At 37.9% G+C, this 26197-nt stretch overlaps 2 protein-coding genes across 4 annotated transcripts in view; both read right to left on the minus strand.

Annotated features, from left to right (window-relative positions):
- Positions 1–14566, minus strand: part of LOC139948707 (ly6/PLAUR domain-containing protein 6-like) — a 68834-nt gene extending 54268 nt beyond the window's left edge. For 2 of the 3 annotated variants that reach the window (XM_071946968.1, XM_071946969.1), the window contains exon 1: positions 14409–14566. The gene's annotated coding sequence lies outside the window, so the exon portion shown is untranslated. Of the gene's footprint in view, positions 1–5152; positions 5238–14408 lie in introns of those variants that run through there. The other variant, XM_071946970.1, reaches the window with a different exon arrangement.
- Positions 14567–15986: 1420 nt separating this feature from the next.
- Positions 15987–26197, minus strand: part of LOC139948922 (ciliogenesis-associated TTC17-interacting protein-like) — a 39958-nt gene continuing 29747 nt past the window's right edge. Inside the window, exons 4-10 of the mRNA XM_071947290.1 lie at positions 25703–25758; positions 24693–24779; positions 24221–24281; positions 23689–23792; positions 22583–22707; positions 21982–22147; positions 15987–19279 (exon numbers count right to left, since the gene is read on the minus strand). Of these exons, the coding sequence (XP_071803391.1) occupies positions 19025–19279; positions 21982–22147; positions 22583–22707; positions 23689–23792; positions 24221–24281; positions 24693–24779; positions 25703–25758 (854 nt within the window). The 3' untranslated portion in view covers positions 15987–19024. The remainder of the gene's footprint in view (positions 19280–21981; positions 22148–22582; positions 22708–23688; positions 23793–24220; positions 24282–24692; positions 24780–25702; positions 25759–26197) is intronic.

A 26197-nucleotide genomic window follows, 5' to 3' on the forward strand; every position in this document is an offset into this window, starting at 1 on the left:
AGTTTTAGATTGTTTGAATTGTTTCGACAGAAGCCTCTTGGTCTGGAGATGAAGCCCCAAGAATATTGCTATCAGGATGTGGCATTTGAGAAGTTTACACCCTCTCTAGTCTCTACATCATCACCACACATAAATCTTAATGTTTGATCAATACAATGGGATGTACCTTTCTTCCCTATGTTTGCAACTTCACCTCTTCTTACAAAACAATCTAAATGTGAAGGGAAAGTAATAAAAACAATTTTATATAAAAATGCATGGTTGGAAAGATATTTTAAAAGTAGAATATAATGATCCAAAAAGTATGACTCGAAATTGCATGGTTTCTTTTTGCTTTGCGAACTAATACGGTCGGCCATTTATGAAATTTGACTCCCATAATTGGCCGACCGTGTTAGTCGACAAGGTAAAAGGAAAACCACGCAATTTCGAGCCATACTTGTGTGGATCATTATATTCTACTTTTAAAATATCTTTCTAATCATGCATTTTATAACAAACGGTTACAAACGCTTTTCAAAGACCAACCCGACCGATCCAAGGCCCTGTTTCCTTTAAGGATGCTCAAGTTTTATTAAAAGTAATAAATAACACTGTTTACAATGCTGAAAAGTTCTGAATTCTTCAGTCCAACTTCCTTATTGTGTTTGAACCAAGATCAATCCCTCGACCCCCACACACATTATGCTGTATAGGTGTCATTTACTTGTCGTTATGATGTGAATAAACTATAGCTTCATGACACTGGTCTGGTCTTTGACTCTGAGGTTCATCAATTAACACGGAAACATAGTCTGACAAGGCTAACCTATCTTTACCAACACTAACATGAGAAGTTGAATAATGAGCACCTCATTTACAGCATAACTGCAGAGTTTGAGGTTCAGAGGTCATGATAAACAGTCGTACACAGAAGCCAGACTTGTACCTGTAGTCCCTAGAGCGACAGACAAAAACGACCTGACGTAGTCCTACATTTTATAGAATGAGCATGATTTCTGCAGGCCACTCCAATATTCAGGGAGACATAACACAGAAAGGAACAATACGACTGAAGGAATACTTCTGAAACTTCAGAAACTAAGTCTGAAACTTCATGGAGGCACTGAGGCGATTGCCTCCATGCCCCTGGTCATTGCCTTGGTGCCCTTGAAATGCTCCAATAGAAATTTACAGATTCCTCATAGGGTGCCCTTTACTGAGGAGAAAATGCCGTGGTGCCCTTGGCTTTCAACAAATGAAGCATGATACTGCATGTGCCAGACAAAACTTAGTGAAGTTTTTTAAGTTTCAAGCCACAAAAAGAAGTCAACAAAGGCGAAATCGGCTGAAACCCTGAATAAACTTGAAACTTTCCACAAAGTAAATTCCTTCCTCAATGGATAAGTTAAAAAATAACACTGTGAGCCTCTTTTCACAGGCAGACATAAAGCAAATAATAAGAAATGGTGATAATTTTTAATTTTTGTTTGTTTTCCATTTTAACGTATCAAGCAATTATCAATTATAAAAAAGATAAGAAATTTTGTTTTTAAAAAAACACCTGTTATTCTACATGTATATATGTACACTGGTGACTGACAAACACAACAAATAATTTCCAAACTGCAATTTATTTTATTAAAGTCTCCTGCGATGTATTTTTTTATGGGCAGTCTATGAGTCTGCTGACAAGCTGTCTTTTAAAAAAAATGACGGTTTGTGGCTTGGGGATTAATAAGAGAGCATCAAGGCAAAGTCAACTTCGGAACAAAATTATGATTTCCTGACACGGGGTCATTGACAAGGTCAAGAATGTCAAATAAATACCCTTATTATTCTGGTAATGTTATTTTAGAGAGACCTCCTTGTGGTTAAAGAAGCCACGAGTCTTGATAAGACTTGGGTTTGAATCATTGAACTTCACCCCAGAAGAACTTTGGGAAAGGTACACTTACAGACTTGAAACCTTGTGAAAGGGGGTAAGTTTTCTAAGAGGGAAAAATACAATACTTCAATATTTATATTTCACAAAGTTATGTAGGGTACTTTACACAATCTTTGAATTTTCTGGTCTGTAGTATCAGAAACTTAAGTTTTCAGAAACTATTGAACAACCTCCTGACAACCTAATTGAGAAATTCAAAACCTCAATAAATCACAAATTATCATTATAAAGTGTCCTTGGTTAAATTACTTCTGCCGGAATTAATACTATGGCGTTCAACCAATTAACTAGAAAGACAAACCTGTTCACAAAATCGTAAAGCAACAATTATTTCAACGAAGGCAGCTTTAAAAAGTTTGATTTGAATTGGTTTGACATCTCGTTCTTTTGTTACACGGAAACAAATTGAATGATATCCCATCATTTCAATTCTTAGTGACAGGTGAATTAACCAGTTGACAACAGACCCCCCCCCCCCCCTCACTTCACGTACCTCTCTCCCAAACCCTCAAAACAGCCACTTAGAGAAATTCACATTGAAGGGGATCAAAAGCTTCTCGCCTCTCCAGTCTCGACGAGGAGTTTAAAAACCCCTCCATCGACATCTTTGAAGTGCATCTTCTTTGAGTCATCCTCCTCGGATGAGAAACAACAAACACTCGCTCTCTATTCATCGTCCACTCATCAACAAAAGCACTCGGGCCGGGGCGGTGAGTCTTAAGATCTTCAAAGACCCCAGGTGTGAATCCTTATTGAGGCAGATACCACTTAAGAACCTCCTCGGAATCATTTTTTTTAAACATGATGAGTTAAAGAGGAGAGTGCTTGAGAGGTTCTTATATTATTTGAAAATGGCGGCCTTTCAAGACTTTCAAGATGTAATACAATCAGTAAGACTCTAGGGAATAAGTTTTAAGATTTTTCAGGCAGCGTTTTTTCTTTAAGAAAGTTATTATACAGGGTAAGTGTGAAGCACCAGTCACCATCAACCAGAAAAAAAAACTTGTTGTATTGCATTGGGGAGTTAACGTCAGCAAACATTAGGTTTTATGATGTTAAGGCCATGGGGATTCAGAGTGGCATCTGGCAATGTGGATTAATAACAACTAGTGCAAATGCAAAAAAGCAGGATTAGACCCGGTTCAAGAAGATCTTACAAGTATTTTTAATCCAACTTTTGAAGAGACAAGAACCGTGCAATGTAAGAACCAAAGTGGACTCCAGGAACAAGTGTAAACGCAAAGGTGGATCAGACATGGCAATTCAATGTGGTCATTTACGGTTTTGCCAAGAATGGCAGGGTGTTTTCTTGTTTTGTTTTTTGTGACTGCTGTGTTCAAAAAACGGGATCAGAGCTGGATCAAGCACTGGTGTAACACAACGCAAGATCTTGATCTGTGGTCGCGATAAAAATGTCGTATCTCAATCCTACTTTCTGGATTGAGTGTAAACATGGTATTCATAAAAGCAACCACTTATCATCAAATAGGATTGGAATTTTGGTGTCCCCGAGTTGGATCTTAGGTCTCAGTATCTGTGAGTGAAATTTGAATCTCCCTATCGCTGAGTGGCATTAAGGTCTTACCTCCTTGCTACATCAAAGCCTGGATTGAACAACATTGGCTTCTCTAGACTAGCCTACTCTAGACACTAGTCATGATCTGTCGCCAGTTTTGAGGTTGATGGTGGTCTGGTGAGTTGAGGGCGGGGTGACTATCATGTACACCATGCTCGCCAATTAATGTGGACGTCGTTTACCAACAAGACTATGCATCACGGTCCTCCATCGAAAAGACCATTGATCCACTACATAATATCTCATGCTCAAACAGAGTAAAGCATGTTTCTCCCCAGGATTTTTCAAAACTAAGAGTATTCTGGATCAATATTTATTAAGTGTGGCCTAAGCACGCTGAATCAAAACAAGGTACTCCTCAAAATGTTTTTCACTTGTTTTTTTTGTCGTTTGTTTCAATGTTCAAAAGCCCTCTGTGCAATCTTGAACATTTTAAGTGTTTACAAAATTCTTGATAAATATTTCAGACAGTCTTGAATTCAGTGATTGAAACTGAAGTCTTTCACGAAGAAAATGTTGCTTGCTTCTTCAGAACTCCATCCTGAACCCAAATTTCAAAGATGTTTTTAATAAAGAGCACAAATTAACTCACAAACATCTTGCTCAGCGAAACATGTTACCAGCCACAATACCACATCATTTACACTGTTAAGACTGGTGCTCTGGTAAGGCATTGCTTAATTGAAAACAAAATGTACCAAGTAATATTTCCTGCTAAACCGCTTATGAGCCCCAAACAACCACACCACTTTTTATCAAAATTTCTGGTGGCACCCAATGATTCAAAAAGTCATTTTGAGATATGGCAGCCATAATTCATTGCTTAAATGAGCGTGAAATTACGTAGTAATATTTCCTGCTTAACAGCTTAAGAGCCCTGACCAACCATACCACTTAATTCTAAAAATGTCTGGTGGCATTAAATGATTCAATAAACCCTTTTCAGAAATGGCAGTCACAAGACTATGGCACCACTAAAGGTTTGGGTAAATTTTCTGTATACAAACAAACCAAACAGTGCCCTCCTAATTAATAGTGTCCACCAAATCTCAAAAATGCTAATAATGCTGTAACTGTACATTTTTATTAGAACTACACAATATTCACACAGGGTAAACCAAACAGTGCACTCCTATAGACCATTATCAAGCTGCCACCATCTTGGTCATGTACCTTGTTTCCAACAGCAGTAAGGGATGTTGATATTCATTGTACAAAAAAGGACCAGACTATTTATCCTTCCAGCCTCTGTTTGGTTACATTAAGTTGAATGGGAGAAAAAACAAGATGGCCGCACCATAAAAAAGGTCTATGGTGTACGAGACCATTTCCAAAAAGGTTATGGATGGATCAACCTTCATGGATGGACTAAGATTCTCTCTCACCATGCATGGTCAACTTTGACTGGACTGAGAAACAAAAAAGTCAAAACTCTCTCATAGATAAAAGTCCACACTTGGACACTTCCATCAAATTGACACACAACTAACTATTCCCTTCTTGACATCATCAAGGCCCACCTGTTGAACAATACCATAACCCAAAGTACACAACTCATGTATGCCGTACGTGCTTCTTGAAAGAAACAAAGATTTGACTTTTCACACAGCAAAGATGGGGCACCATAAACAAATATTGAATCAACTTACCGTCCAGACTACTGCTCGACCAAAAATTTCCCCTTTCTACATCTCACCCGAGACGTTTTGAATTTTCCTCTCAGGTACTGACTCTCGAGTCCTCGTTTCAAGAGGGTACCACAAACACTTTTATGTTGTGAAGAAACGACTTATCCATGTACGGTCAATTTAATCAGCCATTTTGTGAATTATAATTAGCTCAGACATCACAGTAAGACAAGTGTCTGACAGTTATTCGAAAGCTTCTACGACCTGGGACAACAAAAACGCAGTCTGGGAGCACGCAGAGAGATTAAGTGTCTTTTCTTTGACTGCGTTATTGATCTTAGTGGCATGGACCATTCAGGCTATAATCCCTCTCATGATGTATTTCGTGTAGTCTATGTGGAACCTCAAAAGCATTCAGTACCCACCCATTACGTTGTGCATAGAAACTACACTCTGAAGGTTACAGCTTATGGTTGCGTACAAAAGACGTAGACCTTCTACATTTTGTACACTGTGGTGGGTAGAGGGGTATGAATGCAAACGCAGTCAACAATAATTATAATGTATGCTGTTTGAATGTACCTTTGTACATGTGAGAAGGTTCCAAACCACCACGCAGTGTTTGTTTGTCCTGAACTCTTTTTTTGGGGTATAAAACAGCAACACGACCAGGGCATAATTTCATAGAGCTGCTTCAAGCAGAAAAAAAATGCTAAACAATTCATTGTAGGCATTTGCCGTGGTGCCCTGTGGTTTAACTGAGGTGCCCTTCTTTGCAAAGTAACAAACACATTTAAAATTTCCCAAGTTATAGAAGTGCCCCTTCAAGGCCAGAGGAAAATTGCTATGCCCCTTCAAGAACAAAATTCAAGGCCTGTTTGCTAAGCGAAAATGAGCAAAATACCAGTCACAAATATAATTGGTCAGGTGACATCGTATACATTATTAGCTGGTACCTTAGACTGGAAAGACTGGAAGCAAAATCTGTAAGTGCTCCGCTAAGTCAAAATTAAACTGGGCCCTTCCCTTCCTTGTAGCTTTTGATTTCAGTAGTAAAATGTACACCAGCTTTTTCACAAGTCCATATTTCATATTTAAATAGGGATGCTTTTCAACATTGGACAGGCCAGCTGGACCACTTAAGGAGAATCTTGACAGGTCCCTAAGGTACCTCAAGGAGCATTTTGCCAGCGGACCACTGTCGAGAGAATGCTGCTATGCATACAAATTTTCCAGCAAATTATTTGCGAGCAAAAACTACCGGGAACCAGACAAAAGCAAAATGTATTTTGCTGATGTTTTTTATGAAATCTGATTGCGACATGTCATGACATTCTACGTCAATCTGATTGAAATCATGTGTAAATCAAAATCATAATCAAAAGGGTCACCCCAAGAGCGTAAAAATACATGTCCTGCTCTGTATGAACTATTAGGCTTTATATAATGCACTTTTGTAGGTCATTAAATGTCTACTGCTGGGTGTACACAATAAAGGCGATGCAAAATCAGACTGTATTGATGCTGTAAGTAACCTCATGCTGATACGTCCCAATTGAAAGTTTTTTTATGAATTACTGGCGATGTTGATAACAATAATAATCATCATAAAAAGCTGGTATAATGCGGTTGAGTTGAGAGACACCAAGGCCAGACAAATTGTTCTCATTTTAAACAGTTTGAGACCAATACAATCCATTAGGGCAATGAATATTGAAGTCTCTCAATTATAGAGTTACGATTTTTTTCAAGTTATCACAATGTTTTTAAACTTCTGGACCATTTTTTTCTCTTACGTACTTCTACTAAACTTTCTCCTTTACAGCTTCCAGCCTTGATTGCGAGGCTAAGAGAAGGCCTGATTCAACGAGTCACTGATGCTTATTAAAGGCAACAGAGACGATTGCCTCCATGCCCCTGGTCATTGCCTTGGTGCCCCTTGGAATTTTCCAATATAAAATGTATATTTCTTTATACAGGTGCCCTTGACAAAGAAAGAAGTGCCTTGGTGCCCTTGCCCTTTCAAGAATGAAGCACCAGACCTACCAGGGATGTGTGTTTTCATGTTGTTCTATATTGGAAAACTCCAAAACAAAATTTACAAAAGGACATGATTTTCTTCAGGAAACATTTATTATAAAGGGATATCATTCACAGTAATGTATCAGCAAAAAGAGCAGGAAGTTTTTTAAGTGACTTGGGGGCAGTAAATACTGTATGTATTTAGTACATGTGTATGTTGTTGAGTACATTCTCGTGAACTTATGGACGAGTGCAGATCATTTCGACAAAAAGTCGATTGTAACTGACATGATTCGGGAAAAAAGGGGAAATTAACTCTTTGTGAGAGTGTGTGACACTTCAGGAGAGTTAAATAATAATGTACACAAAGCATTCAACAAAGTCTTACCCATGACCAGGACAAACCAAAACCAAAATCGTCAGTGCAACAAACCATCAAAATTGTAGTTATTGTACACTTTTCACTCACTGTAAAAATCAACCCAGTCTCGGAAGTCGGATTATTCTCGGTCAGGCACCGATAGTTTTAAAGAAAAAACGGCGGTGAAGATCTATGAACCGTTTTGAAGCAGTGCATAGTCAATGTTTGAATGGTTTTATTCAAATTGCTCAATCTACGCTCGTTGTTGGAAATGTCCAACATTTTTGACATATGATTAAAAAAGTGCAGCTCACCCCATGCATATGACGATGATGATGTCGAGTGGTAAGTCAAGCGTAGTTTATTAGCAACCTTGACTCATTGTTATGCCATTTCAGGATTATTGATCCAAGCAGTGTCAATGCACAGGAAATAAGAAGACAATAACATTCTATTGCAGCTTATCATATAGTCTAATATGATTAGCAATGTTGTTGTCAAGGTGTTTACGAGTAACACTCAGAAGCTTTCGCATTAAAATAAAATAAAAGATTTCTACTAGAAACCAAATTGGCAAACTATTAGAGGGCGGTAATGAACTAGCAGGCAAGGACCCAACTTCATAGAGCTGCTAAGCATAAAAAGCTGCTAACACAACAAAATTATGCTTAACAGGATAAGGTTACCAGCTCTCCTTTTACATCAATGTACAAATTGTAAGTGGTCTCCTGCTCAGATGTGCTTAGCAGAAAAAAGTTAAGCAATATTTTCGGCTTTTAAAACAGCTCTATGAAATTGGGCCCTGGTACTACTAAGCTTGTGGACAAGTCGATAAGTGTTTGCCGCAATGGCTCTCTCTCACAACTATACTTTCTCAAGACTGCTGACCTGCATGAGATTATACAGTGTGTAAAGGGGTTAAAGACAGTGGACACTATTGATAATTACTCCAAATAATTATTAGCACAAAACCTCACTTGGTAACGAGTAATGGGGAGAGGTTGATAGTATAAAAACATTGTGAGAAACGGCTCCCTCTGAACTGACGTAGTTATTTTCATCGGAAGTTATTTTCATCGAATTTGATTTCGAGACCTCAGATTTAGAATTTTAGGTCTCAAAATCAAGCATCTGAAAGCGCGCAACTCCCAACTTTGATGACCGATTGAGCTCAAATTTTCACAGGTTTGTTATTTTATGCATAACATGTTGAGATACAGCAAGTGAAAAGACTGGTCTTTGACAATTACCAATAGTATCCAGTGTCTTTAAGCTAGAATGTATGATTTGGATATTAATGTTGAGACACTGCAGTGACATTTCATGGAGTGTAATCAGTTTTATGCCCCAGACTCTGGGTCACCAACATAATCTGATTCATATTCATACGGATCAGACTTGTTATCCCTATCATCATTCCTGACGACAATGGAATTAAAAAGGATTTTGTCAAAAGTAAATATGCGTACATGTATTTAATAAAGATAACTGTAACTGGATATCCATTCTTGATGGAAAGCAAGACCACTCTATCTTTTCTTTAACGAAAATCATACAGAGGCAGGCAGGCCTTGGTCTGTTTTCGTGCGTGATATCTTGGGTCGTGCTTGACATCTTGGGGTGCCGCTGTGCCTTGACTTAAGGCTAGCCTTGACATAACCCAAGACAGTCACAGCAATTGCTGTGGTGTGCCCTGTGTGCTTTTGCTGTGGTGCCCTGTGTTTTTGCTGTGGTGCCCTTTACAAGGCTCCATTCAAAGTAATTTTTCTTATCAGAGGAATATCTCTGTGCCCCATCAAGAGCGAAGTTCAAAGCCTGCAGAAGTATCAATTGCAAGAAAATTGAGGCAAATCAAGGCATGAAACAATTAGTTTATTTTGTTTTACATATTGACATTTCAGAAAAATTGTAAAAGTTTTGACTTTACTGAAAGAGTTCACATGAAGGTATTCTTGAAATTTAAAGAGGAAAATAGGCGTTCCTTTTTCTTGAAATAAAAATATTTTTTGTAGTATACTGTTTGGTTTATGAGTTAAGTTTGTTGGCACGCTGGTGTGTGAATAAATTCTGGATACATAGAGTTTAAAACCAATCAAGAAATAATGGACCCACCCTTCCCATGAAGTATGCTAATTACATTCACGCATGCGTACAGACCCTATTGGTTGGCAAACGCTATAGAGTTGTGCATTAAGCAGCACGCAAACGCGTCTGCGTCTTGCAGCCATTAGCTGTGTACAAAACAGCGCAATGTTCCCTCATTTTGCCAACCAAAATGTAAGTGCGCACACGCTATTTACATATTTCATGGGATGTGTCTATTGACCAGATATCGGGTGGTAAAAGCTGCAGCGTTCGTTCTTTCGCGTCTCAAGCAGTTCATCAACCATAGGGTAAAAGAGAAAACCAAATGATTTCTTCTTTTTTTTAATATAAGAAGCAAATGTGAACAATAGCCCAACAGACATTGACATGGTCAATGAACAGAATGAAATTTGAATCAGACTGAAGTATCTGTTTTGTTTAAATGCATTTCTGAAAAACAGATTTGTTGACTGACCCCCAAAAAATCAGTTATTAACCAGGGCAATGAGAACAGGAAAAACCCACTGCCGAAATAAAATTAAAAAAAACAAAAAAAGAAAAAGATGGCCGATATTTGAAACCAGTTGCAAATTATTCAAACAAAACTCTTCACCTCGATACCATAATCAAACACGGCAGCTTGTTCACCCCCATGTACTTATGATCTTTATCAGTTACCCATTCCTTCAATGACTGGCCATGGACTGGCTGAGTTTACTCAAAGAAAAATATTCTGGGATACCAGAATTTGCATACATTTTCTGTCAGTTATAGTAAGAGTGGACAGAATGAGCATTGTTCAAGTCGTCCGCGGTTTCCCGGTAACGATCGAAGTTCGGAGCCATTGGACTTTGAAACAGTTTTGAAATTCATAAACAACTGCTACATGTAGCTCAAACTTGCAATAATAAAGTGTGTATTTATTCCGGTGTACAGGAGCATCATTAAGAAATTTATTGGCTTTTTTGATGTGGTATTTGCGGGTACCGTTTCTGGACATTGCCCTGTTCTAATGGCACCAAAGTGTGATGTGGTGTTTACTCTGCAGAATTGCATTATACTTTTTTTTACGATTGAGGACACTAGCCAATTTCCACATCCATAAAATGAAAAAAATGTATCCAAAATTTGCAGGAATAAAGGATATAAGAGGTAGTTGCTGTTTTAGTTATAAATTAATAAAAGTTCAAATTATAAACAGTGTTTGTGGATATTTTTGATTTAGAAATAAACTGTTGTCAGGAAATTGGTTTTCAACATTTGGCAATGATTTACAAACCGTAGGTAGATAAAAACCACACAGTATGCTAATACCTGATTTGTAAACCGCAGTTTTGATGTTGGAGTACATGTAAGTTCAAAATACTTAAAAAATAAAAAACAAAGTTTGTAAAATGTTACAATATTGAAGGACCCCAAGTACTCATTTAAAAAAATTTAAGAGTTTTAATTCAAATTCTTGATTTAAAAAAAATCGGTTTTTTTTAGCACTGTAGGATTAATGTACATTTTTACAGGGATTAGGAAAGTCATACTGTACTCTTTGGCCTTGAACTTTGCCTTTGAAGGGGCACAGCAATTTTCATCTGAAAAGGGGCCCCTCTATTGGGAAAATTTAAGCTTGTATTGGAACTTTGCAGAGGGCACCAAAGCAAAAGCACAGAGCACCACGACAATTACTGTGGGTACCGTGGTTGTTTTCTGGCGTCTGTACTCCAAAAGGTGGAATGAAGCCCCAGTTAAGCATGAATAAAACATGTGTGTAACTTTGTACTTTTAAAAGAAATCCACTTAATAGGCTAAATGTAACGAAAAAAGGATTTGCTTAAACCGGAGTCTGCCATAAGGGTGCTCAAGCTAAGATGTCTCAACGAGTCAGTACAAGAAACTTGAGTTTCTAAAAGGTTTGCGAGGATGAGGGAGCTTTACATAAATTTCTTAACTAATGATGATTATCTCAAGACGTCAACAGGGCTCCAATTTGTGGGAAAATCCACAAGACGGCAAGACTTGTAGCTCAGAATCTTTACTGGACTGGGATTTTGTTTACAAGACCAGCCCTGGGTTGATTTCATAAAGGGTAAGGACAAGTCCTAACTTAGGACTAGTCCTAGGAGATATTGCTTCCTAAGTCAGGACGAGTAACTCGTTCTTACTCGAGGTAAGACAAGTCTAAACTCTTCGTGAGATCCACCCCAGAACCAAAATGAGAAGAGACTTGAATCAAAATGGAGAACATGGTTTTATCATTGACCCCGTTTCATTTGAGCAAAACGGTAAGAGAAGAATTAAATCTCTTCGTTTTATGGGTAATACTCAGAAGAGAAAAAGCATGGTAAAAATATATATAACCACGACACTTGGACCATGATGCAACTTTAGTTTTAATTTAAAAAACGCTTAAACATCAAAGTTTAAAATGAGTTTCTTGATGCACTTCTAGGAACGTGCAGCCACGAGGTAAAGTCCCTTCCAGCAAACATCAGGCTTTTATGACCTCGAGATTATTTTGTAGGACATTACTTTCAACAAACTTGTCTGATCAAATTATATTAGCTACAGTCATTGCATTTTCTTTATTGAATACAAGTGAACAATCTGATGTTGAAATTTACAGGTGTAAAAGTCAACGTGGCTTTAATTTCATTGTAGAATTTCTACACCACAAACAGCTGGGTGTTTTCTCCAAAAAGATAGTCCTCTGATTAAGGGTGAATGGAATTATATTCGGGACAGCAGTTCTTAAGTTCAGGGGTGGTGGTTCATATATTCATTGACTGTTTGCGTAAGAAAGGCGCTAGCCAAGCGAAGTTATCCTAACAGACTGCGACTCCCAAAAGCACTCTAAAAAGGCTGGATTTTATAAGTTGAATGTTTTGATAGGCCAGGGGGTGACAAATACAGAGTGTGAAAGCAGCCCATTCACGAGGCCAGCGGGGATTTTGGGGTGCTCAACCCAGGTCTCTATTTATGGGTTTATTTACTCCTTATTCAACCCCAGCCTCAGCCTTTCATTCAGGTGTCAATCCCTATGTTTAGATAGCATTTCAATTTGGTTCAAGCTTCCAGATACTTAGGCCACGAGAGTTTTGCTTTCCCTTTATAAAATTCTCTGATTTCTTCCGTGGTTTTGTTTTTTTGTATCGATTGTGCGGTTTTTGAAGTTTTAGCTATTGCATCTATTGGGGCAGTTGGTGGGATTATTGAGCAACAATGATTTTTTTTTTACTGAATTGGGGGATTGACTAAATCTGACCCCAGTACATTTGAATGAAATTTTATGAAAGAGGGCAGTTGCCAATTGACTGGTGAACTGCATTTTATTTTCCACTACCTGAGATGTGCATAATTTGTAATGCAGGATTCTGCCCACAGTTGTTGGTAGCAGAATTCCTGATTCTTCAAACACCACTGGCAGAATTTTCTCTGTTTCCAACCACCACACATTTTCCAAATTTGGTAAAAAAAATTCAAAATGTTCCTTTTCAAAGCAGTGGTTGGTAGCAGAATTCAGGATTCTCCAACCACCACTGGCAGAATTTTCTCTGTTTCCGGCCACCACACATTTTCCAAATTTGGTAAAAAAACATGCAACATTTTCCTTTCAAAGATTTTCCAAGAAATGTAAAATTGCATCTTAATACCAGTTAATTGTTTTTATCCAAAGCCAAAAATTTTGAGTAATTCTTTGAATAATATTTTGTTTTCGTATGTAAAGAAATACTAGGCAGAAACCTGATACGGTCATAAATAAAGAAACTAACTGAGACACCTATGCCATGGAGTCATAATTTGTTCCAAATTTTAAAAGAGGTTTAAACATTGTAAAGTGGCTGATGATTGGGGTCAGGTGGGAGGGGGGTTGTAGTTGTTGTGATAAAATCCTCTCACCATTGCTCCGATCATTGGTGTCCTAGCTACGTCTAATAAGGGTGACCAAGAGCTAAAGACAACTATTGCAGCTAGCTACGATTTAGCAGATGGGACCCTCCAGCCCGGTTTCCTGCTCCATGCTAAGCTAGTTCCAAGGCGTCACAAAGGGAAAGGGAGCGCGCACCGATTGTTGCGCATTCACCGGGCTTCACTCACCCTCACTCATTTTGACCTTACAACATTTAGCGGAATATTGTCAAAAGGTCACGGGAGATAAACAAATTGCGTTGTCAGCAGTAACGGACATGTGCAGTTGTAATAGTGAATCGGCTTATTGTTCAAAAACAAGCAACACCCGATTTGAATCTCAAGTTTAAAAAAAAGACAATGATAGTGACACATGATAGTTAGAGCAAGGACTTCTATGATACTTCCCATGGAGGTACTTCATAATTTAATAATAGCACGACAAAATATTAACCATTGCAGAAACTGAAATCATGCAAAACAGTAAACAGTTTGTAAGAAAAAAACAAATAAAGTTTAACACCCTAGCATTTTTTTTTTAGCAAGTAGCAGTCCAGTAGCAGAGGCAAAATTTAACAATAATAATTGTATTTTAGCTTTCTAACTTTTTAGTTTAAAAGCTCACTTTAATTCTCAGCACAAGAACACAATCATCTTCCTGGTAAACAACGAGAAGTGAACAGCCTACGGCAACAAACAAACATCGAAGTGCCTCACCCTCCCTCATCAATGCCACAAAAGCAAGCCGTCCTAAGGACGTCCGAGGCCCATGGTCACACCACCAGCAAACCCAAGAAAACATTGTTTTCGAATTCGGTGTCCGGGATCCAGCCATCTCAACTTTCGAGAAGAACTGCCACACTCTCTCAAAACAAAAAAAACAACAGAATGAGATAAAATGATACTTACAATACGTTATATTTCACAACCATTGAATTCTTGGCGAGAGTTATTCCTAGCTAGGCAGGTCCAATTACTACACCTACATGTAGCCTCCATGAAACCTTTCGTTTTTAACCAAAGTCGTCCTAATACCGCACTAAAAAAAACTAACTAAACACACCACATAACCCATGCCATAACGTTACGCACATAAGAGCTCAGAGCATTATTGTGTACCATACGTACCATACGAGTATTCTAGCTCAACAAATAGGGGTTGCCACAATATTAGTCTTTTAAAATCAAATCTGTAATGAACAATATGTATTATTAATTGCTATAAATTCAATAAAAACTTATAGATATTGTCTTATTAATAGTGTTGTTTTGGGAAATTGACTTTTCAGGATTAATTTGGTACTACCACTCCCTGTTTTGTCAAATGGACACCCCCCTACATTTTACTTAATGGAACGGTCTGCTTCGCAGACTAAAAAATGTTGACGGCTTGTCAAAAAATGTCAGTAGGGGTTTTTCATGAATTTAACTTCTTTTCTGGACTCTAGTTGAACAACGGCATTACACTTTCCTGATAAAATTTTAACTTTCCTGATGAAATGTTAACACTACATGTTTTCCCCCTTCACGGATCCAGATCGAGACAACGCGAATGAGCCACATTACAAGACAAGGAACCCGAGAGGGCGCTATCACTATTTTTACCTAATGCATTTTTGGGAGCTCCATTCGGAGAATGGGTGCTCCACACAAAATAAGCTCCCTATCAAAAAAATGCTAAATGCTAAAATATTCAAAAATACTTTTAAAAATATCAAGCCTCTTGAAAACCAATAAAATATATTTTCGGATAACTAAACTTCAGATTTCTTTTCAAGTTTTGGCAGGTCAGCCGTTTTGAATTTTTGCCAAACCTGAAAAAGTTCTTTTCCCCCAACCTTGCATGCTACCAGTTTCACATGGTTTCATGAAGCATCCCTTAACTTCCCAAGCCAAAATAGAACAAACTTTAAAGCTCAAGTTTAAAGATGTCTCAACCAGTTGTGCCAATCTTTTGCCAAAACTCTCCCTTCATCAGTTCTAAAGCATCTGCTGCCAAAGAGGTATGATAGCGGGTACCAACTTAGGAACTCCGGACATCTGGGTCAGTTTAAATGCCGAACAGAGCGCTATAGAAAGAGCCCTCTCCCTCACCTCACATGCCTTTTTAACAACTAAATTGCAATAGAATGCATTTTTTTTATGCGCTTTTTGAAATAGTGATGGCCTTGAAAATTCACTGGACTATGCCTGCAATATTTTTATCCAGCGTACTGCTTCGCACTTTTAAAACAATTTGATTTCTACTTGAATATTTGTCTCTCCTTAAACAAATTTTTCTTATTCGTAATAGTGTGATTTTTTCTAATTTTAATTACCCCTTGAAATTACCCCTTTCTCAAAATCTATGCTACAATATTTCTCAAAATGTTTTATACTATCAACAGCTCTCAAATGCTCGTTACCAAGTCAGTTTTTAAGTTAATATTTGTTTTGAGTAATTACCAAACGTTTACCTTCCCTTTAAGAAGTTCAGAAATCAGAAAAACAAGACATCAAAATTGGCAGCAAGATGAATAATTCCTGTTTATTTGTTCCATATTTACAATGAATTAAATAAAACTTTGAATAGAAAACTTGCAGTCAACCCAATTGAAAAACATGTTATCCAAACACGTACTATTTACAGAGTTTTGCTAAATGCATTGTCAAGATTTCTTTTCTAAAAATTGATATAAAGCCACACCTTAGAAGCAAATTACTTGTTATCATGCTGCCACAATCTTAGATATGTTCGTTAACTTGTGGCCTTTCAAAACTCTCTACATTGGCTTAGGCTTCGTCGGCCATCTTGAAGTTATGTTCTTTCAACATGGGACTTCAAAATGGCTTATGAAGCCAAAGCCACATCCAAAATCTAGGTTTTGAATAAAACTCTGGGATGGATCAAATCTGCAACTGACACTTGAGGGCGCTGTAACAACAACCTCTACAGGAAACTAATAACAATAATAACAAAGTTGACTAAATTTCTAAAATTTACAATAAGCACTTTTCTCTGTTCATTTCCATGAGGTTAAAGGTCATTGTTACAGCACTCCAACATGGTGCATTATAGAGCTTTTTGTACACAAAACAGCTTATTTACATGGTTATTATGTACAAAGTATAAACAGTATTGGAACCCAACCATAAGCCTGTATGGACAACTACCGAAAGTTATCTACTTAAAAATATGTCACTAACTGAATGGATAATTTTTGTTTCTGGAAGTTGCAAGACATAAATGTCGCCATATGATTTCCTACCATTTGGGGAAAGCTCCATTTAAGAATGTCTTAGTTTGGCCACAAAAAGTCGAAAAGTAAAAAACATCCTTTTCACATATTGTTTCGCACCCTTTTTTGACACCCTTTTTAATGAATCCTGGCACAAACCTTGCACACAGTAGAGCAGAGAATCTGACTCTCAAACGTCGCAAGCAAGATTTCATTTGTCTGATGTCGTCGGATGAATTGGCTCAATTGACAGCATTGCTGTCCTGCATCAGCTATTCCAAGTGCTTATGATTCGACTGACAATTTCCCTTATTTGCATCTGGTAGAAACGTAACCTCAACACCTATTTAATGAACTCTAGACAATAAACACACAAATTTAATAGTTCTGGGTATAAAACTCCTACACTAATTGTTGCAAAAACTGGAATGTCCTTTTTTAAAGGCACATATGATATTGTGTTCCTTAAAATACGGCCGCCCTGGGTATTTTTATTTTTTTCAAGGGAAGAAATTTTATAATTAAAATCTATTAAAGACATAAAAATAAAATAAATGTCATCAAGAGTTAAGAAATATACTATTTGTTGTGTGTAGCCTTGTTTTCTTTTGTTATCATGTATACTACCAGGTTAAACAATTAGAAAACATGTTATTTTCGTTGCTGGGAGGAAAAAATCAATAAAAAACCCTACCTACCCATTTTGGGGGCTCGTTACGCCAACATAGTTTTTTGTGTTTTATGCCTTATACTAGTACAGGTTAGACTCTCACTTTTATCTCACAAGAGGGCGGTATATCTTTTAAAGCAATGCTGTTTGTAGCTGCACCAATGCAGTCGGAAAGACGTGATCTGTTTACAAGTTTGTAGGTTTTGTATGTTTAGATGATCTTCTCATAAAGAGAACTTGACAAACTCCCACAAGGGGATATAACATGGCAACAGCCAATCTCTCCCATACAAACATTGGTTTAACATCTACGATTATGAATTGCACAAATCAAGAAATTGTGGTTCAGTCACTAGACGACAATTCTTATTCTAGCCATTTCGAAATCAGCCGTTAGCTTGGTGGGATTTGAACCAACAACCTTGTGATGGCAAGTCCTGCAGTCTCATCACTGGACCACGGTGACTATCAGGCTTCTGGGGCCGATTTCACAAAACTTTACGCAACCGCGTAAGTCCACTTGCGCAACGTTTATGGCGTAAGTTGCGAAATCGGCTGCAGAACTATAGTGATTAAGTTCACTTTTGAGGATTTCTTGGTATCATTTACAGAAATTTAGAATAAAAACATTTGTCATTGAGGTTTTTTTTATGAAATAAATAGATTAAAAATGAAAGGAAGTAGTGTTAAATATATATTTCAATAAATTGGAGAGAATACTTAGTAACTGTTTTTTTTAATACTATACATGAGCTCCAATATTTATGTACTGTATAAACACTACAAATATTAAAATGAATGCATTGTTTTTTTTTTCTACTTTTCCTTTTGTTAGAGTGTACAAAATGTTACATTTGACAAAAATTATTTCAACAGATGTTTTCAGCTCAGCATTTTTCGAAACAGTTGTCCGAGGCCCAATTCCATGAGGCTATTTTAGCAGAAAATTCTACTTAGCAAATTCTTTTGGGGATTTGACAAAATTTCACAAGTTTTTTTTCCAGCTCATTATTTTTCGTAACAGTTGTCCAGGGCCCAAAAATATTAAGCTATTTTAGCCGAAAATTCTGTTTAGCAAATTCCTTTGGGGATTTGTTTCCGATCATTGAGGAGTAAATCTGGGAAGTTGTGTGTTCAATACAACAGCGAAGTTTTGTACACATGGGAGCTACATGTACATATACATGTATGTCTATGGTATCATCTTGTTGCCGCTTGGGTCTGCAGCCGATTTCACGAAATGCTAGGATTAATCCTATCTCGAGGTAGGACGGCGAGTAACTCGTCCTAACTTAAGATGGGTTCAATGCATCCTAACATCTATGGATATGGAACTTAACTCATTCTAAGTCCTAAGATAAATCCTAAGTTAGGAAGAGTTTTGTGAAATCGACGGCTGGATCAATCTATAAACTGAAACAATTCTTATAAACAAAAAACAAAAAAACAACAACCCTCAACTGCTAAGCACTGTTTTCAAACTAAGCGGGGAAACAGTACTGACCATCGTCCATTTATAATAGACTTCTTTTTACATAGGCTGAGTATCAAACCTGCAGATAGATGCAACAGAACCGATTCCCATGCAGATAATAGCAAAAAACAAAACTAAAAATTAAGCAAAAATTGTATAAAGCTCAGCTTGGTGTTGTCTCCTCTCCATTCCTCTTCTTGAACGGCGAGTTTGGTCTCGGAGTATATCTCGGCTCGTTGGAGGTTGCATAAGAGCTTCCAATCTTGGTGGTCGGTGAGAAGGAAGCGAAGTAGTCGGCGGCGAACGCGACGACGTCCTCGGGTTTGCGTAGGAGAAGGAACTGGAGGAAGTCTGCCAAGAGGGCTTTTAGTTCGGGGTGGTGTCTCATGTATGTAGCGTGGTCTCCTTTCAACTCCTCCTGAAGAAGGGGAAACGAGAAAAATAAATCAGAGTAGATTGTTAAACTGTCATCTGTGTAAATGATGTTTAAGGCTTGAACTTCGCTCTTGAAGGGGCCGTGGGTGGGTTTTACAAAGAGTTAAGACAAGTCTTATCTCGAGTTAGGACGAGTTACTCGCCCTAACTTATGACTAGCCTTAAGTATTTAGTATCTCCTCGGACTAGTCTTAACTCTTTGTGAAATCGACCCCTGGTAATTTTCCTCTGGTAAAGGGCACTCTATGAGGAAAATGTAAGTTGTATTGGAACTTTGCAAAGGGTACCAACAGCAAAAGCAAAGGGCACCATGACAGTTGCCGTGGGTGCTGTGGGTTATTTAGAGGGCGGGATGTTTGAATCTTTGCATGATGTTTACCTGAGGGTACAACTACATTATGTGAACATCTCTTTTGGGAGGAGTGTTGGCTCTGAAAAGAGCCGGTGTGGTCTCAACATTTCTTTTTAGAGCCAACACTCCTTCATGTGGCTGTAACTGCAAGTTAATGGTAATAGTAACTTTCTGCTATCTCTTAAAAGAGTGTTGCATTCACGGCAATCTGACCCAGAGATAAAAGTTTAAACATGTTATAGTCAAACTTTGCATACACTAAGAGTGATGGAGAAGTAAGCCTGGACTTACATGAAGGCCATGGATTGGCCTGGAGACCCCAAGTTTCCAATTGACTTTAAATTTCTCCAATGGAAGTGCCCCTTTGCAAAATAAAAAATGGCCTTGCCCTCTCAACGATGATAAAAATGTGGTGAAGTTATAAAAAAAACAGCCCAGCAAAGTTACGCTACACATCAGAATTAACACAAGCCAATCAGCAAGGAAATACATTGGCCGTTAGCAAAACAAAACAACCCAAACAAATCTTCATCATTCCAACGAAAGAATGACATTGTTAAACACCCAAAATCTCACCCCCCAAAATCGCACCTTCTGCATACAATCAACAGGCATTAATAATGGAAAAATGTGGTTAAAAAAAGTTAGCGATTCCTTTGTAGGATAAAGACAATCCCCTTCAATTGTTTTCAAGCAGATGAAATGAAGTACAAGAAATGATATCGATGATTTCCGAATCCCCAACAGCCACCGCAGTAAGTACCGTTTTGAAGCTTTGCATGGTGTGGATGATGGAAAGAAATTACTACTAGTAAATTTGCAGGTACAACTTTATGGCAGCGTGGTTAAGAGTACCGGACAAAAACTCTTGTGTTCTGATCAGCAGAGTGTAGGTTTGAGTCCCGATCATGACACTTTTATCCTTGAGCAAGACACTTTACCATAGTTGCTTTATCCTTCAGATGGGACATGAATCCAAAGGTCTTGAGTACTTAGTTTGGCAGTGCATGTAAAAGAACCCAGAAAACTTATCGTGGAAGAGGAGGGGTTAACCCTGTGTTTCTGGTTCACATAGCAAGCACCCTTGTTTACAGGTTTCCTCAGGCTTGCAAGCTACAGTGAAAGAGCAGTGGTTAACCCTGGTGTTTCTGGTTCACATAGCAAGCACCCTTGTTTACAGGTTTCCTCAGGCTTGCAAGCTACAGTGAAAGAGCAGTGGTTAACCCTGGTGTTTCTGGTTCACATAGCAAGCACCCTTGTTTACAGGTTTCCTCAGGCTTGCAAGCTACAGTAATTAAGTTCACTATGAGGCATCCTTGGTTTCATTACCACCAATATGTAAGAATAACTATAATACTAAAATTTGGGAGCGTTAATTGGCTCTGAAAAGAGATGTCATGGTCTTGCCTTTTTAAACAGTCTACTCTTTTCAGAGCAAACACTCCTCTCAAAAGAAATTTAAACATGGTTGTACCCGCATGTTTACTATTAATAAGTTCTTTCCTATCATCCGCAATATTTCAGTATTCATCTGTACCTTACTCAGACGGCTGTGGGTTCTTAGAGTCTCCCTAAAAATACCAAGAAAAATATCCTTAAACTTAACAGATCAAGTCCTGGGCGAACAAGGCCTAAAGTCCTCTTGAAGATATGTGTAGATCCTCCCCCTTAATTAGACTAAAGTAATTTTTTCTGATAACAATACCGCGCTGAGGGCACAAAAAGTATTTTGGAATACTGAAGATATCTCCAGACCTAAATCCTGAGTCAATTTAGCATGAAACCTCCCCCTGGTCTGTCATCATCACTCATCATGTGGTAAAAAAACTAAACCTGCAAACCTGTAATAAAATAGACACTATTTGTTTTGAACTTTCTTCACTTCACTAAGCACCTGCTTCTTAGAATAGAAACCTAGTATGGTGAAGCTTCACAAATGCTGGCATGCTTCATTGATTGCTTGATTGATTAATTAATTAATGGACTGATTGATTGATAAATTTGACCCTAAACACTACATGTACATGGAAAAAGGGACAGTAAGAATTTGGATGACTTGGGACTGTAAAGGCCCAGTAACACAGGCCCTGATAACGAGAACGAAAACGAGAACGATAAAAATGCACGAACTCGATTGGTTGAATAAGCGTGGGCGTATTCTGGGTGGAGCAATTCAACCAATAGAATGCATTCTCTTTGCGTCGTTATCGTTATCGTTTTCATTATCGCTGCAGTATGACTTGGCCTTTAATCCTAACCGAGCTAAGGTCACTCGTCAAACAGTAAAACTTCAAATTCCAATCCTAGAACTTCAATAGTAAGTTGAGCAATACCTTTCTATCCAGAAACTTAGAATACAGCTGCATATCTTCCTCCCAGTTTAATGGTTTGCGAGGTATGGCGTTGGGTTGACCCTGCTCATCTACCGGGACGACGACCGGTAACTGGAGTAGTCTCATTGTAACAGGTGATCCAACTTGGACTCTACTTGTCAGATGCCTAATGAAAGGTGGGAAATGGTGACATGGAATTAAGGTGGTGTTTACTTTCAAAGCAAGGTATACTTTTGGTAACTACTCTACAAATAAACAATTTGGTTAATATCCCGATGTTTCGACCCAAGCAGAGCCTTCGAGAAAGACTCTGATAGGGTAAAAATGTGAGACCATTAACTATTTTTTGCATTTATACCATAGGCAGACATGCCAACCTCTGGGATCACAAAACTGTGTTCTGAAACCCCAAAACCTGTATTTTGCATCAAAAACCGGTATTTTTTACAAAACATGCATACACTACAAATAAATAAGGTTAATTGATGTTGTCAACAAAATGTTTGAACCTTGTAGTGTCTCAACTACAGAGACAGTTGTTTTTCAATATTTCAACAATCCTATGGTTTTTTTTTTGAAGGGCGAAAGGAAGTAAGCTCACCCATCCAATGAGAAGTAAGTTTGCCATGTAGTTGGCAGGTCTGAACTGGATTGAATCGTTCTCTCAATTCCTGTAACTGTGATCTCATCTTCTCCCACCTTCTGAAGACGCTGTTCAAGAGGTTTCTGGAAGACAGTGTTAAGATGCAAGATATGTAAGTAAACCAATGCAAAATGAGTTGTTTGTTTATGGAGAAACAAGCCTAAACAGGGGTGACGTTTTCACAAATGTTTTTGTTGTTGTAAACTTTAGTGCTAAAACATATCTTAGTATTTTATATTGGCAACTTACTTCCTGATAAATAACATCAAAAAGGGGGTTAAAATTAGCATTGAAAGAAATTGTGTTGATGTATGTATGTCCAATAAACAACTCGACTTTAAACCCTTTTTTTCCCTCAATTTCATTCTCTCATATCTAGTGGTGTTTCTCCGGTCACAACATTTAAACCAAAGGTTGTATCAACATGGAGTTTTAACAATAGGTGCATTCGATTAGCTTCCCTGGGCTGACCCTGTGGTACTCACTCGGGTGAGCCCCTGACAAGAGCTAATAGAACGAACACACTCCCAATCTCGTGGTGTTGTCATGTACAATGGGTCACCCCCAAGTGACCCACTCCACAAGCAGGGCACTGGGGGCTGACCCGGGTGAGCCCCTGCAATGACGTCAAAGCCTTTCGAACGCACCGGGGGCAGACCGGGGTCGACCCAGGGAAGCTAAACGAACGCACCCAATATTGAAGCATAGAATGTGCTCTTTTCAAATGTACTGGTATACAAATATTACCAAGGTTGACAAAATGACTCATTGATTATATCACATCACTTAATGTGGTCAAACTTATTAGATACTTAATATTTATCCAATTTATTGCTATTGTTAATTTTTTTCTTTCCTCAACTTGCTTTTTGTTTGTAGGTGCATATTTGTTTGAAATTTAAAAAAGGTCTGGCACTCTAATAAAGAAGAATTTTTTATTAATTTTTTTTCCCCTTCTATTCATGACAAAAACTGAGAGAAATGTTACTCTAAGACAAGATTGCTTTCTTGATTTGAAAAGGTAAAGAATGTTTTTCAAATAACAATGTCAGGGTTCTTCTTACATATGTCGCACGGCAAAGGTTGGCTTCTGAGTCGAAGGACAAGAATTCCATATTCTCAGGAATTCCTTTCTTGACCATTAATCTCTCAAGAATCAGATTGGAACCTAAGAAAAAAAAGGCAACAAGATGTCGTTATTGAACCAAATTAAATTCAGAAAATAAACATAGAACATTATTAGAAATAGACTGGAAGACAAGTCATTAAATGTTTGTCGTGGTGATAGCGTTCCAAGTCTCTTCGCGATTCTTGCGACACTTGGCAATGTTCTCGCGAGACTGCTGGCCCCTGCAAGAGTAAAGCTCTCGGAATTATGGTCTCATTAACAGAGCTAGCAGCCTTGCTGGAGCAGTCTTCGACTGATGAGAGCAATCTAGTGTATTACGCTATCACGACCTGTCCACAAGTCTATGTTAGAACGTGTAGAAGAATTTCAACATCAAGTTCAAGTCTAAACCAGCGATTGAGCAAAAGAAAGTACATGATGTACTGGTGTGACTGTTCATTTTGAATGAAACCATGGTGAAATCATACCTTCAGAAATGAAACCTGCCATAGAATCCAGGCTGAATGATAAAGCAGTTCGCTGAACTTGCTGTGGAAAGAATAAAAAAGAAACAAAAAACAGTGAAACAAACAAGAAAACAAATACAGGCATTAAATTAAACCCTGGTGTCTTTTTTTTTCCCCAGGACGAACGTGGGTAATTATCTGCACACGTTCATCCTGGAAAAGAAATATGCCACACACTGGGGTCGACCTGGGGAAGCTAAACGAACGCACCCGTAATGAACATTTTCTTGAATAAAAAGGCTGACAAACATGTACACATGGTATAGGCTTTGATAAACTTTTTGGGCTATTTAAAAACCAGTCTGCTGTTACAAAACAGTACATTTTTCAAAGATTTGTATTTATTTTTTATTTATTTACTTATTTAGTATTGAAATGGCACACTGCCCATGGTAACGAGGTTGCTGCCATGGTAACCAATCGGTATACTTACATCTCCTTGTGTAATGACTTTGTTGACGACGTATTGCCCATCTTGTAATCTCAAGAATGTCTTCTTGTCTAAATGATTGTCTTCAAGCTGTTGGAAATTGAAGTCAATATATATATTTGGGTTAATGAATAAAGTGACGACAATTCATCCATAATATTAAACTGTAGGATTTGAAACTTTGCATGGTGGAAGTGTAACTAAGAAAGGTTTGCAGTAACACCATGTGAATATCTTTTGAGTAGTGTTGGTTCTGAAACGTCCCAACATTTCGATCACTATGCTCCGAGTGTCTTTAGGAGAATGCCGGACTTATTTAGCTGGATGCTGCTTATGTACTGCCTTGCAGGGGATTAACTTGTAGTATTTTTTTTCCAAATTCAGAATTTTCAGATAAAACTCTGACACATTAAAGGAACACGTTGCCTTGGATCAGTCGAGTTGGTCTTTGAAAAGCGTTTGTAACCGTTTTGTTATAAAATGCATATGGTTAGAAAGATGTTTTAAAAGTAGAATACAATGATCCATACAAGTTTGCCTCTTAATTGCGCGGTTTTCCGTTTATCTTGCGAACTAACACGGTCGGCCATTTATGGGAGTCAAAAATTTGACTCCCATAAGTGGCCGACCGTGTTAGTCGACGAGGTAAAAGGAAAACCACGCAATTTCGAGTGATACTTGTGTGGATCATTATATTCTACTTTTAAAATATCTGTCTAATTATATGCATTTTATAACAAACGGTTATAAACGCTTTTCAACTCGTCCGATCCAAGGCAACGTGTTCCTTTAATATCCCTTAATTTATTTATGACTTTTTTGTTTCTTCTAAATCCTACTTTTGTAGATGCTTTAACAATAATGGCTAAGTTCGCACAAGGACCATTTGCCAACTAGCGGCCTATATTGACTGGTACTAAAAAAACTGTTTGGCACTAGACACTATCTACCTCCAGTCAACAAATGATCCTTGTGAGAGAACTTGGCCAAACATGAGTTTACTGTTTACATACCTTCACATACTCATGATGCTGATGTTCCAAGGTTTGCAGGTTTTTTGAAACGTACGCTGCAAATGAAAAACAAATCAAACATTAAAACAAATCAAACATTAATATCTGGTATGATCTGTAACACCAACAAAATACTGCATTGATACTCTCTTACTGTCAGTGATGACAGTGTTTTTCAAGTGCTTATTGACCCGATTTACCTGACCCCTTCAAACTTGGTTACTCCACTTTGGGACTAGATTAAGTTTCTCTGTGAGATACAAGGGTTCTTCGCATGCGAAAGCTAGCCTATCTGTACTACTTGTAATGCGCACAGTTGGGCTAATACGCAAACCATAATTTATATTTTTTGTTATTGTATTTTCAATATTTTCACACGAATTTTTTTTCCCCTTTTCCAAAACAATATTTTAAAAAACTAAAAAAACAATACATATATAGAAGGCTTTTAAAACCAAAATAAACACCACGTAGAAAACATTCCAAAGACCTTGT

The sequence above is a fragment of the Asterias amurensis genome, chromosome 16 (assembly GCF_032118995.1).
Source record: "Asterias amurensis chromosome 16, ASM3211899v1".
Lineage (NCBI taxonomy): Eukaryota > Metazoa > Echinodermata > Asteroidea > Forcipulatida > Asteriidae > Asterias > Asterias amurensis.